This window comes from Hyperolius riggenbachi, chromosome 4 (assembly GCF_040937935.1).
Source record: "Hyperolius riggenbachi isolate aHypRig1 chromosome 4, aHypRig1.pri, whole genome shotgun sequence".
NCBI lineage: Eukaryota > Metazoa > Chordata > Amphibia > Anura > Hyperoliidae > Hyperolius > Hyperolius riggenbachi.
In genome coordinates, this window is record NC_090649.1 from 212,146,304 (window position 1) to 212,161,798 (window position 15,495).

General features: G+C 47.4%; 1 protein-coding gene across 1 annotated transcript in view; it reads right to left on the reverse strand.

Moving 5' to 3' along the window:
- Positions 1-773: 773 nt before the first annotated feature.
- Positions 774-15,495, reverse strand: part of ERICH1 (glutamate rich 1) — an 84,874-nt gene continuing 70,152 nt past the window's right edge. The window contains exons 5-6 of the mRNA XM_068281339.1: positions 2,483-2,677; positions 774-850 (exon numbers count right to left, since the gene is read on the reverse strand). Coding sequence (XP_068137440.1) covers positions 786-850; positions 2,483-2,677 — 260 coding nt within the window. The 3' untranslated portion in view covers positions 774-785. The remainder of the gene's footprint in view (positions 851-2,482; positions 2,678-15,495) is intronic.

A 15,495-nucleotide genomic window follows, 5' to 3' on the forward strand; every position in this document is an offset into this window, starting at 1 on the left:
TGCCAAGTAATGTCTATGTTTCCCTATGTGTGCTGACCAGAAAGCCGTTATGGGGTAATGGCCATTTTCAAAATGGAGGACAGAGAATTCCCTTGATCACAGTGGACAAACAGGACGCAGGAAAGGAGAAAGAGATTGAGGAGTAGACTACACGGGAGGTAGGTATGACTTGTGTATGTTTATTTTAACTTTTAATTTTCAGTTCAGGTTTTCTTTAAGTTCCTGTTTGAAAATGCGGAGGAGCTAGTGGAGGGGAATAAGGAGCTAGTGGGGAAATAACCTAAGCAGGGCATGTGTAAAGTATCTTGGAGTTCACCTAAGCCGTGGCAAATAAATATAATGTTAAGAAAGACTAATGGAGACTAGATTTAGTGCGAGCAGAGGCAGAATAACAAAACATGTACATCTGTGATGTCAGGATGCTTCTTACTACAGTAATGCTGTCAATGCACGGAGAACAGCATGTAACAACACAGACTCTGCTGTTACTGACAACTAGGCTTTGGTAAATTACAGAACTTCTACCGCACCTGTGAAAATATTCTCAAATTAGCACACAAAAAGTCTAAAATACCGAATGTGGTATTTTCCCAACTATTTTTTTCTTATCGAACAGCCTTTGCTGAATTGACGCCTATGACTCCGAGAGACAGTTATCAATAATACTATATACTCTGTAAATCACTGTGGAAGATATCAGTGCTATATAAATATATAATACTAACAGTATCAAACGTAATTTGTCAGAATTTACACAGATAAGAACGGATATGTAGATTTTTATTTTATTTTATTGGTAAAATATTTGTAATCCAGTAGGAAAACAGGGAATATAGTGCCATTCTGTGATCTAGAAGAAATAAAGAAATACAGGATTAATACCACGTCAACCTATTTTTCCTAGTTTACAATGAAATATGCAGAGATTTTTTTTTTTTTTTACAAAATATCTTAAAACCCACCCTGCTCTTGGAAACTGTGACTGGTTAAGTTGCAGATGTTCAACCACTTGCTAGTATTTCCCTCAATCAAGCAATCACTCTTTGCTGTGCCCTCATCCTCCTCCATAGCGAAGGGCAGGAATGATCATATCTCAGTTGTTTGCACTTACTGGCTGGCTGAAATACCCCAACAGATGCGGTCCCTCCGACAGCTCTCCTATCTCACCAGCCTCGTTTTTACATTTTTATTTCAAGGTCATTTTATAAGAGTCCAGTGCAGGGAAGGTCCTAGACTTTTTGCTGCCTGAGGCAAACTTGTGAGGATGCGCTCCCCCCCCCCCCCCCATTTAGAATGATCGCACAGCACTCGACAATTTTCTCTGCTTCATTTAATGTTCTTTGTCAGCTTTAATGTCAGCAAGGGAGACATTACATGCTGCAGCTCAACACAATAATAACACACTGGCTGGCTACGAGTCTGTGACAAACAAACAAACTGCTCACCCTCAGCTAGTTGGTCTTCCTCCATTTCTCCTCAGTCAGGACAGCAGTTCCACCACCTCCTTTCTGCTGTGCAAGTCAAATGAAACACTGCTGCTCTCCTTGCTCCCCCCTTCTCATTCACTGTCAGGCTAAGTTCACAGTGGGACGTTAAAGTTGCGCGTTAAAACAGCATTTAATGCAGAATAACTCACTGCAATGAAAAATCAATGCCCTGTTTACAGTGCACACGTTGCGTTGGTGTCTAACGCTGCACGTCAAGTAAAAGTACTGCATGCAGTGCGTTATACACGTTATTAGCTGCGTTGGACTGTTTGCACATGCTCAGTAATGACTTGGAAGCATACTTTTCATTGCCTGTATTTTCTAGGTATCTGCTGTATGCGGCGGTAACGCTGCGTTGCAACTTTTTGGGCGCGTTGCGTTGTAAGCTTGCGGTGCGACTTTAACGTGGCATCAAAACGCAACGTCCCACTGTGAATCTAGCCTCAGACTTCTCACACAGCACAACAAGCTGCTTTTTCCCAATGATGACCTCTTCACCTCTCGCTCGTTCTCCTCTCGCTTCTCCTCCTACTCTGACAGCATGCTGTAAGTGTAAACACTGTACAAACATGCCTCCCCTGTAATCTCTGCATCTGATGCCAGTGTTTCTCCTTGCTTCATGAGAGAACCGGCCCTTGTCCAGCGAATTAGCCAGTCCACACCAGAATTAACAAAAGCTGAAATATCACCTTATGGTGGAAAGAATCTTTTCTGATGCTTATCTATCACAATGGGACTCCTATACAACAATATTGCAGGGTATGCACTTTCTATTAAGTCTGTATAGCACCAGTGTATTAAACATCTGTCTCGTATGGATTAACAGATATGCATACATTATAGAATGACAGGCTTCTTAGATACTTTGAAGGTAACATTTGTTTTCTACTTTGGAAAAAAAAAGGAAAAATTACATCTTTACAACACATTATTTGTTTATCCAGAGAGCAATTCACTGATGTCACTAAATTATACAAACAGTTAAAAATACATACCAGGAGGAATGGATGAATTTTCTTTGAAGCTATCCAATGAATCTTTTAATCTTTCAATATCCTGTAGGAGAAGCAGAATCTTGCAGCGATGTAAAAGGCAGACTTCAGAAAAAGGGACTGCGCCATTCTTGATCTGGTTCATAATTTCTAGCATCAGTTCAATGGTCAGAGTAGTGTCTGCACATCTCAATTTGCCTGAAGGAAGTGAAAAAAGGAACAGATCTTAGTAAAAAATGCAGGAGGCCTGTGCAAGCTTGCTTTATTAAACAGGAACTTTAAAGAGGAACTGTAACGCCAAAACGGCCCCTGGGGGGTACTCACCTCGGGTGGGGGAAGCCTCAGGATCCTAATGAGGCTTCCCACGCCGTCCTGCGTCCCTCGGGGGTCTCGCTGTAGCCCTCCGTGCAGTCCGGGCAGCGGTGACGTCATTATTTACCTTCCTGGCTCCTGCGCAGGCGCTCTGATGCCTCTCGGCGCCGAAGTAGGCGGAAATACCCGATCGCCGTCGGGTCTGCTCTACTGCGCAGGCGCAAGTTTCCGGCGCCTGCGCAGTAGAGCGGACCCGACGGAGATCGGGTATTTCCGTCTATTTCCGTGCCGAAAGTCGCCACAGCGCCCCCGCTGGAGCCAGCAAAGGTAAATATTGAACTGACAGTCGGCACAGTCGCCGGCTGTTCGGAGGGCTGCGGCGAGACCCCCGTGGGACAGAGGACGGCGTGGGAAGCCTCATTAGGATCCGGAGGCTTCCCCCACCCGAGGTGAGTACCCCCCAGGGGAGGTTTTTGTTGTTACAGAGTCTCTTTAAAGTGAACCTCCAGACTAAAAATCTACTCAGCAGCACTGAAAAGACTTGGTGTTTCTCTAACGGTTTCACAGCATGAGAACTTTGTTTTTCTTATCCAAGCCTCATTTTTGGCTGCACAGAAGCTAAGCTCCGCCCCATCAAAGAAAACAGCTTGGGCATTTTCCCCCGATACTGTGCAAAAGCATGATGGGATCTCTGATGTTGTTGTTCTCGTTGCCTAGCAACTGGGAGGGGTGATCAGGACACAGGACAGTTGGAACAGTGTCTCATGCTCCCTGTTACCTCCTTTCAACCAAAAAGTGGCTGCCCTCATGAATTCACAAAGATTTGTCTGTTCTTTTAAAACAGGGTGGGAAAGAGATTATATAACCTATCTATTTCAATTAACATAACTGATGTAACTTAATGACAGTATGTTTGTTTAGGCTGAAGTTCCTCTTTAAGGTGGAAATGAACTCACCACCAGTGTGAAGCAGATGGCAAGTTTGTCAGAGAAAATTCAGTTCTCAGAGGGGAAAAAGCCCTACAGCTAATAGAAATAAAGCTGAAAAAGGTGAAATCCCTCCCACTCATTGACTTTAACCCTAAACCTAATTTACATTCGGTCTTGGATGCACAGCCTTGTGGGTAATAACTTCCTGATTTTCATAATATACTGCGTGCCAGTAGTAAACATGATTATTCCCATGCTGCATGAGGTACTTTTTCTATACCACACTGACAGGGTACGAGGATTATGTTCTCTCTTTTGCTTATCTCTTCTTCTTCTCCTCCTCATATCATACTTACATTTCCTTTGTTTTGTAAAAAATTAAAATAAAATAAAATTCCTCTTTAATATGGCCAATGGTATTTTTAACAAGGCCTTAGGGCTGATTCCAACTAGATAAATATGTTGCATAGCATTTAATAACACATTTATATCTTCCACTGCAGCTTCCACTTTAGGTACAGGGTGGAGGGATGCCATTAGCGTATTTGTGCATAGCGCTCTGACACTCACTTCAAGCTGGCGCACTCCCTTATGATGCCGCCTTTACAGCAGCACAGAAGAAGGAGCGCGCAGGCTGGAGAGGGGAGTGTCAGAGTGCTTAGCTGCACTAATACTCTGCATAGGGCTTCAGGGAGAGCAGCATTTGCAGTGGGGACACCTCGAGGAGCAGTGGTATTCACTTTAATAGATTTCATACTTAAATCAATTAAAAAAACAAAACAATGGATTGCATGGAAATGATAGATCTGATCAGATGTTAATCAGACATGGATCTATCTTTTGGGCAAGTCGGAAAAAAGTCTGCCAGTGTGTGACAGGCTTAATTCTTTTAACCACTTAACGACCGCCTAACGCCGATAGGCGTCGGCAGGTCGAAGTGGTGTTACCATGCGAGCGGCCGTTCCATGTCAGTTCACGGAGGGTGCCTCTGATCGCGGCTCGCAGGCTAAATGTAAACACGCGGGGAAGAAATCGCAGCAGCGCCGTAAAGGAGATCAGCGATCCCCGGCCTCTGATTGCTAAAGCCTATCAGATGCCGGGGATCGCTGGCATCTGATAGGCTGAAGCCTATCAGAGGCGGTGCAGGACGGATCGCCGTCCTGTGCCGCTCGTAGGAAGGAGGGGGGGAGGGAAGGGGAAGGAGGCGGAAACTCGCTGCGGAGGGGGGCTTTGAGGAGCCCCCCTCCGCTGAACGAAAATAGCCGGCGGGGATCAGACCCCCCCAGCAGGACATCCCTCTAGTGGGAAAAAAAGGGGGGAATTCTGGTCACCCTGGCTGCCTGCTGATCTGTGCTGTGGGCTGGAGAGCCCACGCTGCACAGATCAGCGCACACAAGCCCGGTCCTTAAGTGGTTAAGTCACTAGCCTAGAATAAACATGCAGATCAGATGCTTTTACACCATTGGCTGCATGCTTGTTGCAGGTGTGTGAGTGACTCAAAAAACAACTAAAACCTACATCTCAGGCAACTGGCATTATTTATAAGGGAATGAAGACAGTAGCTTCCATTTAGTTCTCTCATTTCAGGTTCCCTTTAAAGTGTCAGTGTAAATATTGTTACATGTCTTAAAATAGGGCCTAACTGTTCATTTTAATTTATTAATTATGCATGAAGGAGGTGAGGCTCTGCGGCTCCCCTTTAAAAAGGACTGACGACTCTTTCGAACCCTATTGGCCCTAACGAAGCCCACGTGACTAGTGGCCGAAATGCGTAGGCTCCTCCAACACCTCGCATATCCATCCTTGCCTGCACATTTGGCGTAGGAGCATGGGACATTCTATATTGCTATACCGCTGTATTGGCTAAAGAATGTGTTTGATTTGCAACACATTGGACTCCTTGTGTAAAACTTCCGGGATGTTACAAACCTTGTTGCTTGATTTTCTTCTGGAATGGGATCCATCTACCGAGTGGTGCATGTGACGGACCGAGCTACTCCTCAGGATATGCTGGCCGGCATGTGTGATATGCGAGTGTGTGTTGGATTTTACGTAAGGGATGAAGTGGCAATGTTGTCAATTTTAACAGGTGGCTAACCAATGTGTACCATTTTTAATAAATAAAGAGCATAATTTTGATTGATTACTACTGAAATTATTGTTTTTTTCTGATACCCTTTTTCCCTATTATGATGTGGTTACCTTAAAGATGAGAAGCAGTAGGATTATGCATCAGTAGTTCCCTTATTGGTCTTAATGGATATGTTAATGCAATGTAATTGCATTATAGCTTTTGCCTTATTTTAATCTCCCTGGCGGTAATTTCAGATTTTAGGGTTTTCAGCACATTTCAGACCCTAAAATCAGGAAAAAAATCATGCTGCCAGAATGCCTGCAGCAGCCTCAGCACTCACTCACCTCCCTGGGCTGCAGCGCTGCAATTTTCCCTCTGTCCTCCGGGTGGCGCTGTAACTCTGTAGTGAGATCACTGAGGGCGATCTCACCAGAGTGATTCAGAGCCTTAGAGCACAAGAGGAAAGGAAGGAGAAGGGCTACCAAAGTGTGGATCCCCCAGGTGGCGAGTAAAAATGCCCGCTGCGCGCTATACTCTGCGTTGAGCTCCCGTCGGTTAGCAAGAGCAAAGCTCGGGCATACCGCCAGGGAGGTTAAAATACAGGAGAATCTCATTATAGTAAACTATGATATACTAATCCATCCATATTACATACATGAAAAAATATGGTAAGAGGCGCTCCATACAAAATGATCACATGAACTTTGCCGCTCAGCAACCACCTCTGCTGCTGTGACTAGGACAGACCCTCTTCACCTTCACATAAACTCATGTAACGACACAGCGCCAGGAATTACGTTGTCATAAGCATAAATGGGATCCCATCCACCTCCAGAGATTGCACCTTCAGTCTGCGTTCCTATAGTGCAGCTTAATGCACCCAAACAGAGAAGCAGAGAGGGGTTTCTCTCAGTGGATATAAAACAACTTTTATTCTAGCAAGGCACATCATGTACAAGAAACAGATCACTCACAAAAGGAGGGTCCTATGCCGCTATAGGACCCTCTCCGGAAACTTCGCTTCCCACCCTTGTGGTATTCTGAACCAGAAAGCGATCAGTGGTGTCCAGCCCGCTCTCGTCCCGACTAGTTTCGGACTCTTGCTGATGACTGTGGCAGCTGCCGTTTGTTCTTTTTTTATCAGGGCTTCACCCTGAATGCTACAGGAACAGGGTGGACGCAGTGAGTGCTGTGCGAGGTCACATGAGGTGGGATCATGCTTGGAGTATCTTACTATCTAATCTCCCAGCAGGCAGCCACGGATCAGTACTGTGCTGTCTCCAAGCTTTCAAGCTTCCCGCCGTGACTGTCACACTCTGCACGCTGCCTGTCACACAGTGTGCACTCACTGCGTCCACCCTGTTCCTGTAGCATTCAGGGTGAAGCCCTGCTAAAAAAAGAACAAACGGCAGCTGCCACAGTCATCATCAAGAGTCCGAAATTAGTCGGGACGAGAGCGGGCTGGACACCACTGATCGCTTTCTGGTTCAGAGTACCACAAGGGTGGGAAGCAAAGTTTCCAGAGAGGGTCCTATAGAGGCATAGGACCCTCCTTATGTGAGTGATCTGTTTCTGTACCTGATGTGCCTTGCTTGAATAAAAGTTGATTTTATATCCACTGAGAGAAACCCCTCTCTGCTTCTCTGTTTGGGTACATTAAGCTGCACTATAGGAACGCAGACTGAAGGTGCAATCTCTGGAGGTGGAATCCCATTTATGCTTATGACAATAGTTCTTGGCGCTGTGTTGTTACATGACATATTACTTACATGTTCGTAAGATTCCTTGGTGAGTGTGGCCAGCATAAAAGAGGTCATTGCAAATTCTAACTGCCACAGTAATTCCAAAGCCAGATGACGGTCATTCCTCCTTCACTAACAGCCTATAACAAAATGACCCAAAAAAGCCAGACAGCTTGGGAGAGAGAAATGTGGTAAAAGTACTCAAACATTACATGCAGTGGTGTGTGTACCCTCAGAAACGAGACATAGCAGGCAGGGATGCTCGGATGTGCCTCATCCACGAATTCGACAATCCGCGTGGTTGCAAAAAAAAAATCAGCATTCGGCCCCGCCGCATGCGGATTTTCGTCCGCGTCCACGCAACCACGCGGATTTTCTGCCGTGAAAGGCGTAATCACGCGTGGATTCCCGCCCGGAGGCGGTTTTTCTTTTAACGTTAATAACAAAGCCCCCATACATGCTACAATCCCCCAAATTGCATGGATTATCGAGGTGATAAGGGGCAACATAACTTCAACATAAAAAATTCCAAAAGATTTTTTTTTTCTAGAGAAAATGGATTTTAACGTGAAATCAACACTTTAAATGGGGCTATTAATTGGTAATACGTGGTTTTAAAAAGGGATATACGCGTTAAGCAGTCAAAGAGGTGAAGGCGAGTTCCAATGGCACTTGGCGGCGAAGGTACCGCTGGAGGAGGATGAGTGGCTGACGCCAAAAAGGCACCAGAGAGGTTTTTGTAATTTTTTTTGTTTTTTTTGCAGCAATTAGGAATGACATCGCAGCAGAGTTGTCAGTGGACACGGGCAGTGTGAACGCAGAGTGCAGTGGTGTGTGATGATCGCTGCTGCAGCAGCTGTTGCTGGAAGTAGTAGTGCTGCAGCTCAGGCAGTTCTGATCTATTTCCATGCAGGCTGCATAGCTTTGTCTGTCTTTCCCTGCTGTCAGCTTGTGACTGATTATCATTCACCTGTGTGGGAATCTGCATGTCTGCTCCCATTGGATGACCTCAGTATAAAGATCTGCTTCCTGCAGGGTTTCCTTGGGTTTTCATAGCTTCAGTTAAGCCCGTCTTGCTGTCGCTTCAGCCCCCGATCGTGTTTCTTGTTCTAAAGATACTTTGCTGGTTTTGCATCATATATTGGTTCATTGCCAATATATATGCATACCAGCACGTTTATTATTTTCCTTGTATTCGTGTTACGTTGATACATCAGTGTCGCTGATATATACGTACACGAACTGTTTATTTCCTGTGTTCAGTTAGTCAGTTTTCCAGCACGTTTTGGTAGTTTGCGCGTACCGTGAACACCCGTGCTGAGCTAGTTATCCTGTTCCTGGTCCTGTTTGTGGATTGCGTTCATCTCTGCGAAGAGATAACGAATCCTTCTGAATCCTGTTCTGTTACTGTTTGTGGATTGCGTTCATCTCTGCGAAGAGATAGCGAATCCTTCTGAGTCCTGTTCCCTGTATTACTCCAGTCCTAGTCAGCGTTCCTGCTTATGTCATATATCGGTTCATTGCCGATATATACATATGTTAGTCAGACCTTACAAATAGTTTCATTGATAGCTGTAATTGTAATACGCTAGGAAAACATACTTATTGTATGTTTATCTGTGTTACGTTCATCTATCTCGATCCTGCTATTTCCTGACTATCCTGTCCTGTCTTTGTGAGGCACGCCATCGCCGCAACGCATTGGCTGCCTCATTCCAGTCTGTCTGGTTTTGGACGCTTGCTGTCGCTAAGTAGCCGCTAGCTAGCAAGCGTTCATTCTGTCTACCTGTCCTGATCTCCTCAGTTCTGGTTTATGCGCTCAGCGCTACTTTGCGCTGAGACGTTATAACGAAAGCATTGTTTGTGGCTGTCAGATCTGCACCGGCTCTGTGCGCCACAATCTCCTATTGGAGTCAGTCCTCCCCTCCACTATACTAGGGATAGCCTGTTCCTTTGTGCTAGTGTGTGTACCTCCTCCACGTCAGCTCATGCGTTGCATGCTGACTGTGGAGAATACACCACCAAGCCTTACATTATGAAAACCCCATTACCAATCCCCATTGTGGGGGGGATTCCCAGAAAGTATGACACAGTTAATTATGGTTCCTGTTCCTTTAAGAAATTTGAAGAACTTAACCATGAAACAGAAAATGAGTTTTTCTCTGCATGTGCCAGGTTCCTGGCCAATCCCGATCTCCAAGCGACTCCTGTTTTAACCTGGGCACTCCAGCTAGTTTATATTTTGTTTAAAGGGCAATTGCTTCAGTGGGCATGTGATGTTCTCAATCATTCCGATTTGAATGAGAGACCGCTGGAATTTCTAGCGTTTGTGATCCATAACTGGTTGCGCATAGATCCATTGCCTTTTCCTCTAAATGAACTCCTGGCAGCAGGCCAATCAGCTGCTCCTTCAATTGTTTGCAAAAATGATCAGCAAGCAGAGAGTGTTCCTGATAATTTTCCTGCAGCCTTGAATAAATCACCAAAAACAGCAGGGAAAACAGCAGGGTCTAAGGCAAAACGCAAACGTTCTAAGAAACGTGTCCGATCTGCAGAGTCGTTATCCTTAGCGACTGAGACCTATAATGAGATTCTGCCATTAACAGATAATGAAATGCAATTGTCTTTCAGGGGAGTTAAATGGACTTATGAAACTATTAATGAACTTTCATCACTGGCTAGGGAAAATAAAGATTTTTGTTTAAAAGAATTATCTGAGTATGATTATGAGGAGATATTACAGAGTATTGAACAAATCAACTTATTTGTGAAGCAAGGAAAGTTTGCATACACTACAGTTCAACACTTGCTACAGGTATTAGAGATTCTTAAGAATAAGGAATCTGCCAATCACCTGCTAATTAACCCAATATATGTCCCTGCCACAATCATATCTGCAAACTGTGATCTGCCTGTTAAGTATGCTTGGAATCCTCCATTTGAGAAAGGAGAGATGGAAGCTCTGGTCAATGAATGGAAGAATGATTCAAGTTCATTTTGTCAATTTTACAGTGCAAAAAGTGAATTAGTATTGAATGCATGCATTAAGTCTGCCTATAACCTAATAAAAACTGGTGTGTGTGGGTATGACTTTGTGGCTCCATTGATCGATGTGTGGAAAATGATTTTGGATGATTTTTATGCGATTCAATCAGTTGATACCAGGGAAGACACACTGTCAATTGGAGACTGTCCCACTTCTCCAGTTACTGAGTCCCTGCCATGTCTTGTGAATGTTCCTGTAACTCCACCCTGTACCATGGATAACTCAGTGTTACTTCCCAGTAAAACAGAAGCCACTGATACTTTCTTAACTTTGCACTGCACAAATTTCTCAGCAGAGAATCCAGAGGTCCTGCTGACTTCTGAGTCCAGCCTAGCCAGTACTCATGAGTCTTTGTTCAGTGAAACAGACACCAGAAAAATCTTGCCTGTCTCTGCAAACACTTCTGCAGAAATTACCCGTGTTAATAAAGTTCAACTCCTGTCTGATCCAGCAGATGCCAATAGATGCACTACATCAGTTTCCGAGTCCCAGCAATCCTGTCCAGAAACCTCAGAACCCCAGCATCTGAATTTTTCAATTTTACAATTGAATGGTGATTCAGATGCGCAAACATTGTGTCTTGATTTTCCTGTTTCTACACCTCGCTCTAGTTTCGTGAATAGCTCAGAGCATCTGCTCTGTGAACCTGAAATCACAGAATTATTACCTTGTTCAGAAAATGTTCCAATAAATTTGCCCTGTACCATGAATTGTGCAGTAGATCTCTCCAATGAAACTCAGGTCACAGAATCATTATGCTGTCCAGCAGGTGCTTCCATGGTTTTGCCCTGCAATATGGACTGTTCAGTGATCCTGTCCAGTGAAGCTGTGGTCGCAGAGTCCTATGCTTCACCCAGTACTTTGGATATTTCAAACCCTCTAGCAGAGGAGTCTGAGGCACTGCTTACCTCAGTTGGTGTTACAGTAATATTCACTTGTCTAGCAGCTGTTTTGGAATTACAGTCTGTTCTAATAAAACTTGGTGAATTTCTGCCCAGCAAAGCAGAAGCCATTGAAATATTGTCCTCGTCAGCAATTGTGTTAGATACCTTGCCCTGTACACAGTCTGATTTAACCAATGTTGTTGAGTCCCTCTCCAGTGTTGTAACAGCCGAGGAACTCCAGCCCTGTCCTCTGAATGTTTCAGAAGTCTTGCCCTGTAACATGGATAATTCTGATTCTCTGGTCAAAATAATAGAAATCTCAGAATTTCAGTCTGGTCTGATGAGTGTTCCTGAAACCCAGCCCTGTATCCTGAAAGATTCTGGTTCTCTGGCCGCTGTGGCAGAGGTTCCAGAGTCCCCTTCCTGTCCAGGGAATTCCTCAGTTTTGCCTAGTCCAGTGGGGGCTGCTGCAATACTGACTTGTTCTGCAGCGCCTCATGAGCTCCAATCCAGTGTATTAAATGAGTCTCGGTCCAGTCCAGAGGTAGTTGTGGAGTCCCTATCTGGTTCAGTGCACACATCAGAAGATTTGTCCTGTCTTGTTAGTGCCCCTGAATCTGATCCTGACTATCCTGTCCTGTCTTTGTGAGGCATGCCATCGCCGCAACGCATTGGCTGCCTCATTCCAGTCTGTCTGGTTTTGGACGCTTGCTGTCGCTAAGTAGCCGCTAGCTAGCAAGCGTTCATTCTGTCTACCTGTCCTGATCTCCTCAGTTCTGGTTTATGCGCTCAGCGCTACTTTGCGCTGAGACGTTATAACGAAAGCATTGTTTGTGGCTGTCAGATCTGCACCGGTTCTGTGCGCCACAATCTCCTATTGGAGTCAGTCCTCCCCTCCACTATACTAGGGATAGCCTGTTCCTTTGTGCTAGTGTGTGTACCTCCTCCACGTCAGCTCATGCGTTGCATGCTGACTGTGGAGAATACACCACCAAGCCTTACATGGTGGTACCGACTGAGTCAGGAGAAGGACTATGCGGGCGGTCAGTTCAGCAGCACAGAAGGACCACGGCAACATACTGGTAGTAGTAGTAGCAGCACAGCGTCATAGTGCTAGCCAAAAAATTAAATGCACCCGGTGACCCGGGCAGTGATAACGCAGACAGAGTACATTGGTGGTACCGTGGTAGCGACAGTCAGGAGGAGGAGGAGGACAAAGCGGGCGTTCAGTTCAGCAGCAGCAGCAGCAGCACAGAAGGACCATGGCAACATACTGGTGGTAGTAGTAGCAGCACAGCGTCATAGTGCTGGCCAAAAAATTAAATGCACCCAGTGACCCGGGCAGTGTGAACGCAGAGTGTAGTAGCGACTGAGTCAGGAGGACAAAGCGGGCGGTCAGTTCAGCAGCTCAGAAGGAGGACCATGGCAACTTACTGGTAGTAGTACCATAACACCAAAAAATTAACCAAGGTAGGCACTAGGCAGGTAGTAACTGTCTTTATAAAGGCAGGCATAGTTAACAACAGCACATGCAGCAGCCACTTCATGTCCCCCTGTGTCCGACAATAGGGGCCAGGAACTCACCTTCCACCCAAGCCTGGTTGATTTTCAGGAAGGTGAGTTTGTCCACAGAGGCGTGGGAGAGCCGAGAGCGCTTCTCTGTGACCACGCCACCGGCCGCACTAAAGCATCTCTCTGAGAGGACACTGGAAGGAGGGCAGGATAGGAGTTCCAGGGCGTACTGGGAAAGCTCGCTCCAGATGTCCAGTCTCTTGACCCAGTACTCCAAGGGGTCCACGGGGCTGTCGGTGTCATTGAGCCCGCTGGATGACCCCATATAGTCAGACACCATGGTGGTCAGTCGTTGCTTGTGCTGGTTGGTGGTGGATGCTGTGGCGGGCACCTCTGTTCTGGGCTGCTGCACTGCATACAGGCTCTTGCCTAGGCTCTTCAGGTCTCCGGGCGCCAGTTGCTGCTGCTGCTGGTGGTTGTTGTTGTGCTGCTAGTGGCAATGGCAGGCACCTCTTGCTGGCTTGGCAGAGCAGTTACAGTGGGGGTGGAAGGCTGGGGGAATGCTTCCAGTAGTCTGCGCACAAGGGCCTCCAACTCCCTTGTGCGTTGCTCGGTGGTGGATGGCGTCATTAAGTCTCCCAGCTTCCCCTTCAGACGGGGATCAAGCATCAAGGTAATCCAGATGTCCTCCCTTGAACGCATCTGGATCACCCGGTGGTCCCTGCGAAGGCAGCGCAACATGTGCATAGCCATGGGAAACAAGTGGGCCCTGCCAGCAAGATCTTCCTCGTCCTCGCCATTGTCCCATAACGCATGCCTGTCCTCTTCCTGTGCCATGTCGTTGTCCTCCTCAAACTGCCATCCACGTACAACGCCTGCTGCACTCTGCTCCTCCTCCTCCTCCTCATTCAGGTTAGGGACCTCCAACTCTTCCACTACCTGCTGTGAGCCCTCCTCTGAGCTGGACTGTGCTGCCATCTGCTCCTGTTCTTCCAACTGCCTCAGGGCTTCATCCCCACGCTCAATTAAATTGTCCATTGCCTGCTCCAGTAGACAAACCAAGGGCACCCACTGGCACACAGAGGCCCGCTCCTCACTGACCATCTTGGTTGCCTCCAGGAAGGGACTCAGCACCAGGCATACTTGCTGCATCAGTGTCCACTGAGTGGCAGTAATCATGGGGACTTGCTGGTTGCTGGGGACACTTGGGTCTAGCATGTAGGCCCTAAGAGCCAGCCTGTGCTGACACAGCCGCTCCAACATGGCCAGAGTCGAATTCCAGCGAACTGGCATGTCGATGATCATCCGGTGTTGTGGCCTTCCATACTGCTGCTGTAAGGTGGACAAGAGTGCAGAGGCAGTGGCTGACAGGCGGAAAAAGCGTACCACCGCCCGGGCATCCTGCAGCAGCTCGCTCATCCCCTGGTAGGTGCGCAAGAAGCACTGCACCACAAGATTGAGCACGTGGGCCAAGCAGGGGATGTGCTGGAGGTTTCCCTGCTGCACTGCTGCCACCAGGTTGGCCCCGTTATCGGCTGCCACATACCCCACTTCCAGGCCTCTGGGGGTCAGCCACCTCCGCTCCTGCTTCCTGAGGGCGGCCAGGACGTTGGTGGCCGTAAGCCTCTCCTTCCCCAGGGTCACCAATTTTAAAAGGGCTTGGCAGTGCCGAGGCTTGGCGCTGCTGCTGCCGAGGCGGGCTTGCTTTCCGGGTGCAGAGGGAGTGTCGTGACAGGACCCTTCTGCATCCCCCCTGATCCCGCGTGGTGGCACCACTAGCTGGGCTGATGCGATCTTGTCCTCCCTCCCTTCCATCAGTGTCACCCAGTGGGCCGTAAAGGACAGGTAGCGACCTGTCCCAAATCTGCTACTCCACGAGTCCATGGTCACGTGGACCCGCTTGCCCACAGAGTAGTCCAGGGAACGGGCCACGTTTTCCACCGCAAACTTGTGGAGTGCTGGGATCGCGCTCCTGCTGAAATAGTGGCGACTGGGGACTTGCCACTCGGGGATGCCAAATTGGAGCAGCGTCCGCTTGGCGCTCCCCTCCTGCACCAGGGAGTAGGGAAGCAGCTGTGATGCCATGGCCCGGGCCAGCAAGCCATTTAGTTTGCGGATCCGCCTGTGGCTTGGAGGCAGAGGCTTGGTCAGACCCTGAAAGGTGTCGCTCAGCAGGGTCTGACGACGCTGGGATGCAGGGGAGACAGAGGAGAGAGACGAACACTGGCTGCCAGCCTCAATGTCTGTGTCCTGAGTAGCCGAGGTGGAAGAGCGCTTGCGTGCTACTACTGCTGCTGCTGTGGGGGATTCACGACCCTGAGGGAGGGATGATGCTGCTGCGCTGGTGGGCCTTCTGCTCTCAGGAACCCCTGCCAGCAGTGCCTGCTTCCTCTTAAAGTCCACATACTCGCGGCAGTGGCGGCTTCTCAGGTGGCCCTGGAGGGATGAGAAACCCATCTTGCTCAGACTTTTCCCACGGCTCAATCTTTTGCTGCATAACCTGCACACCGCATACCT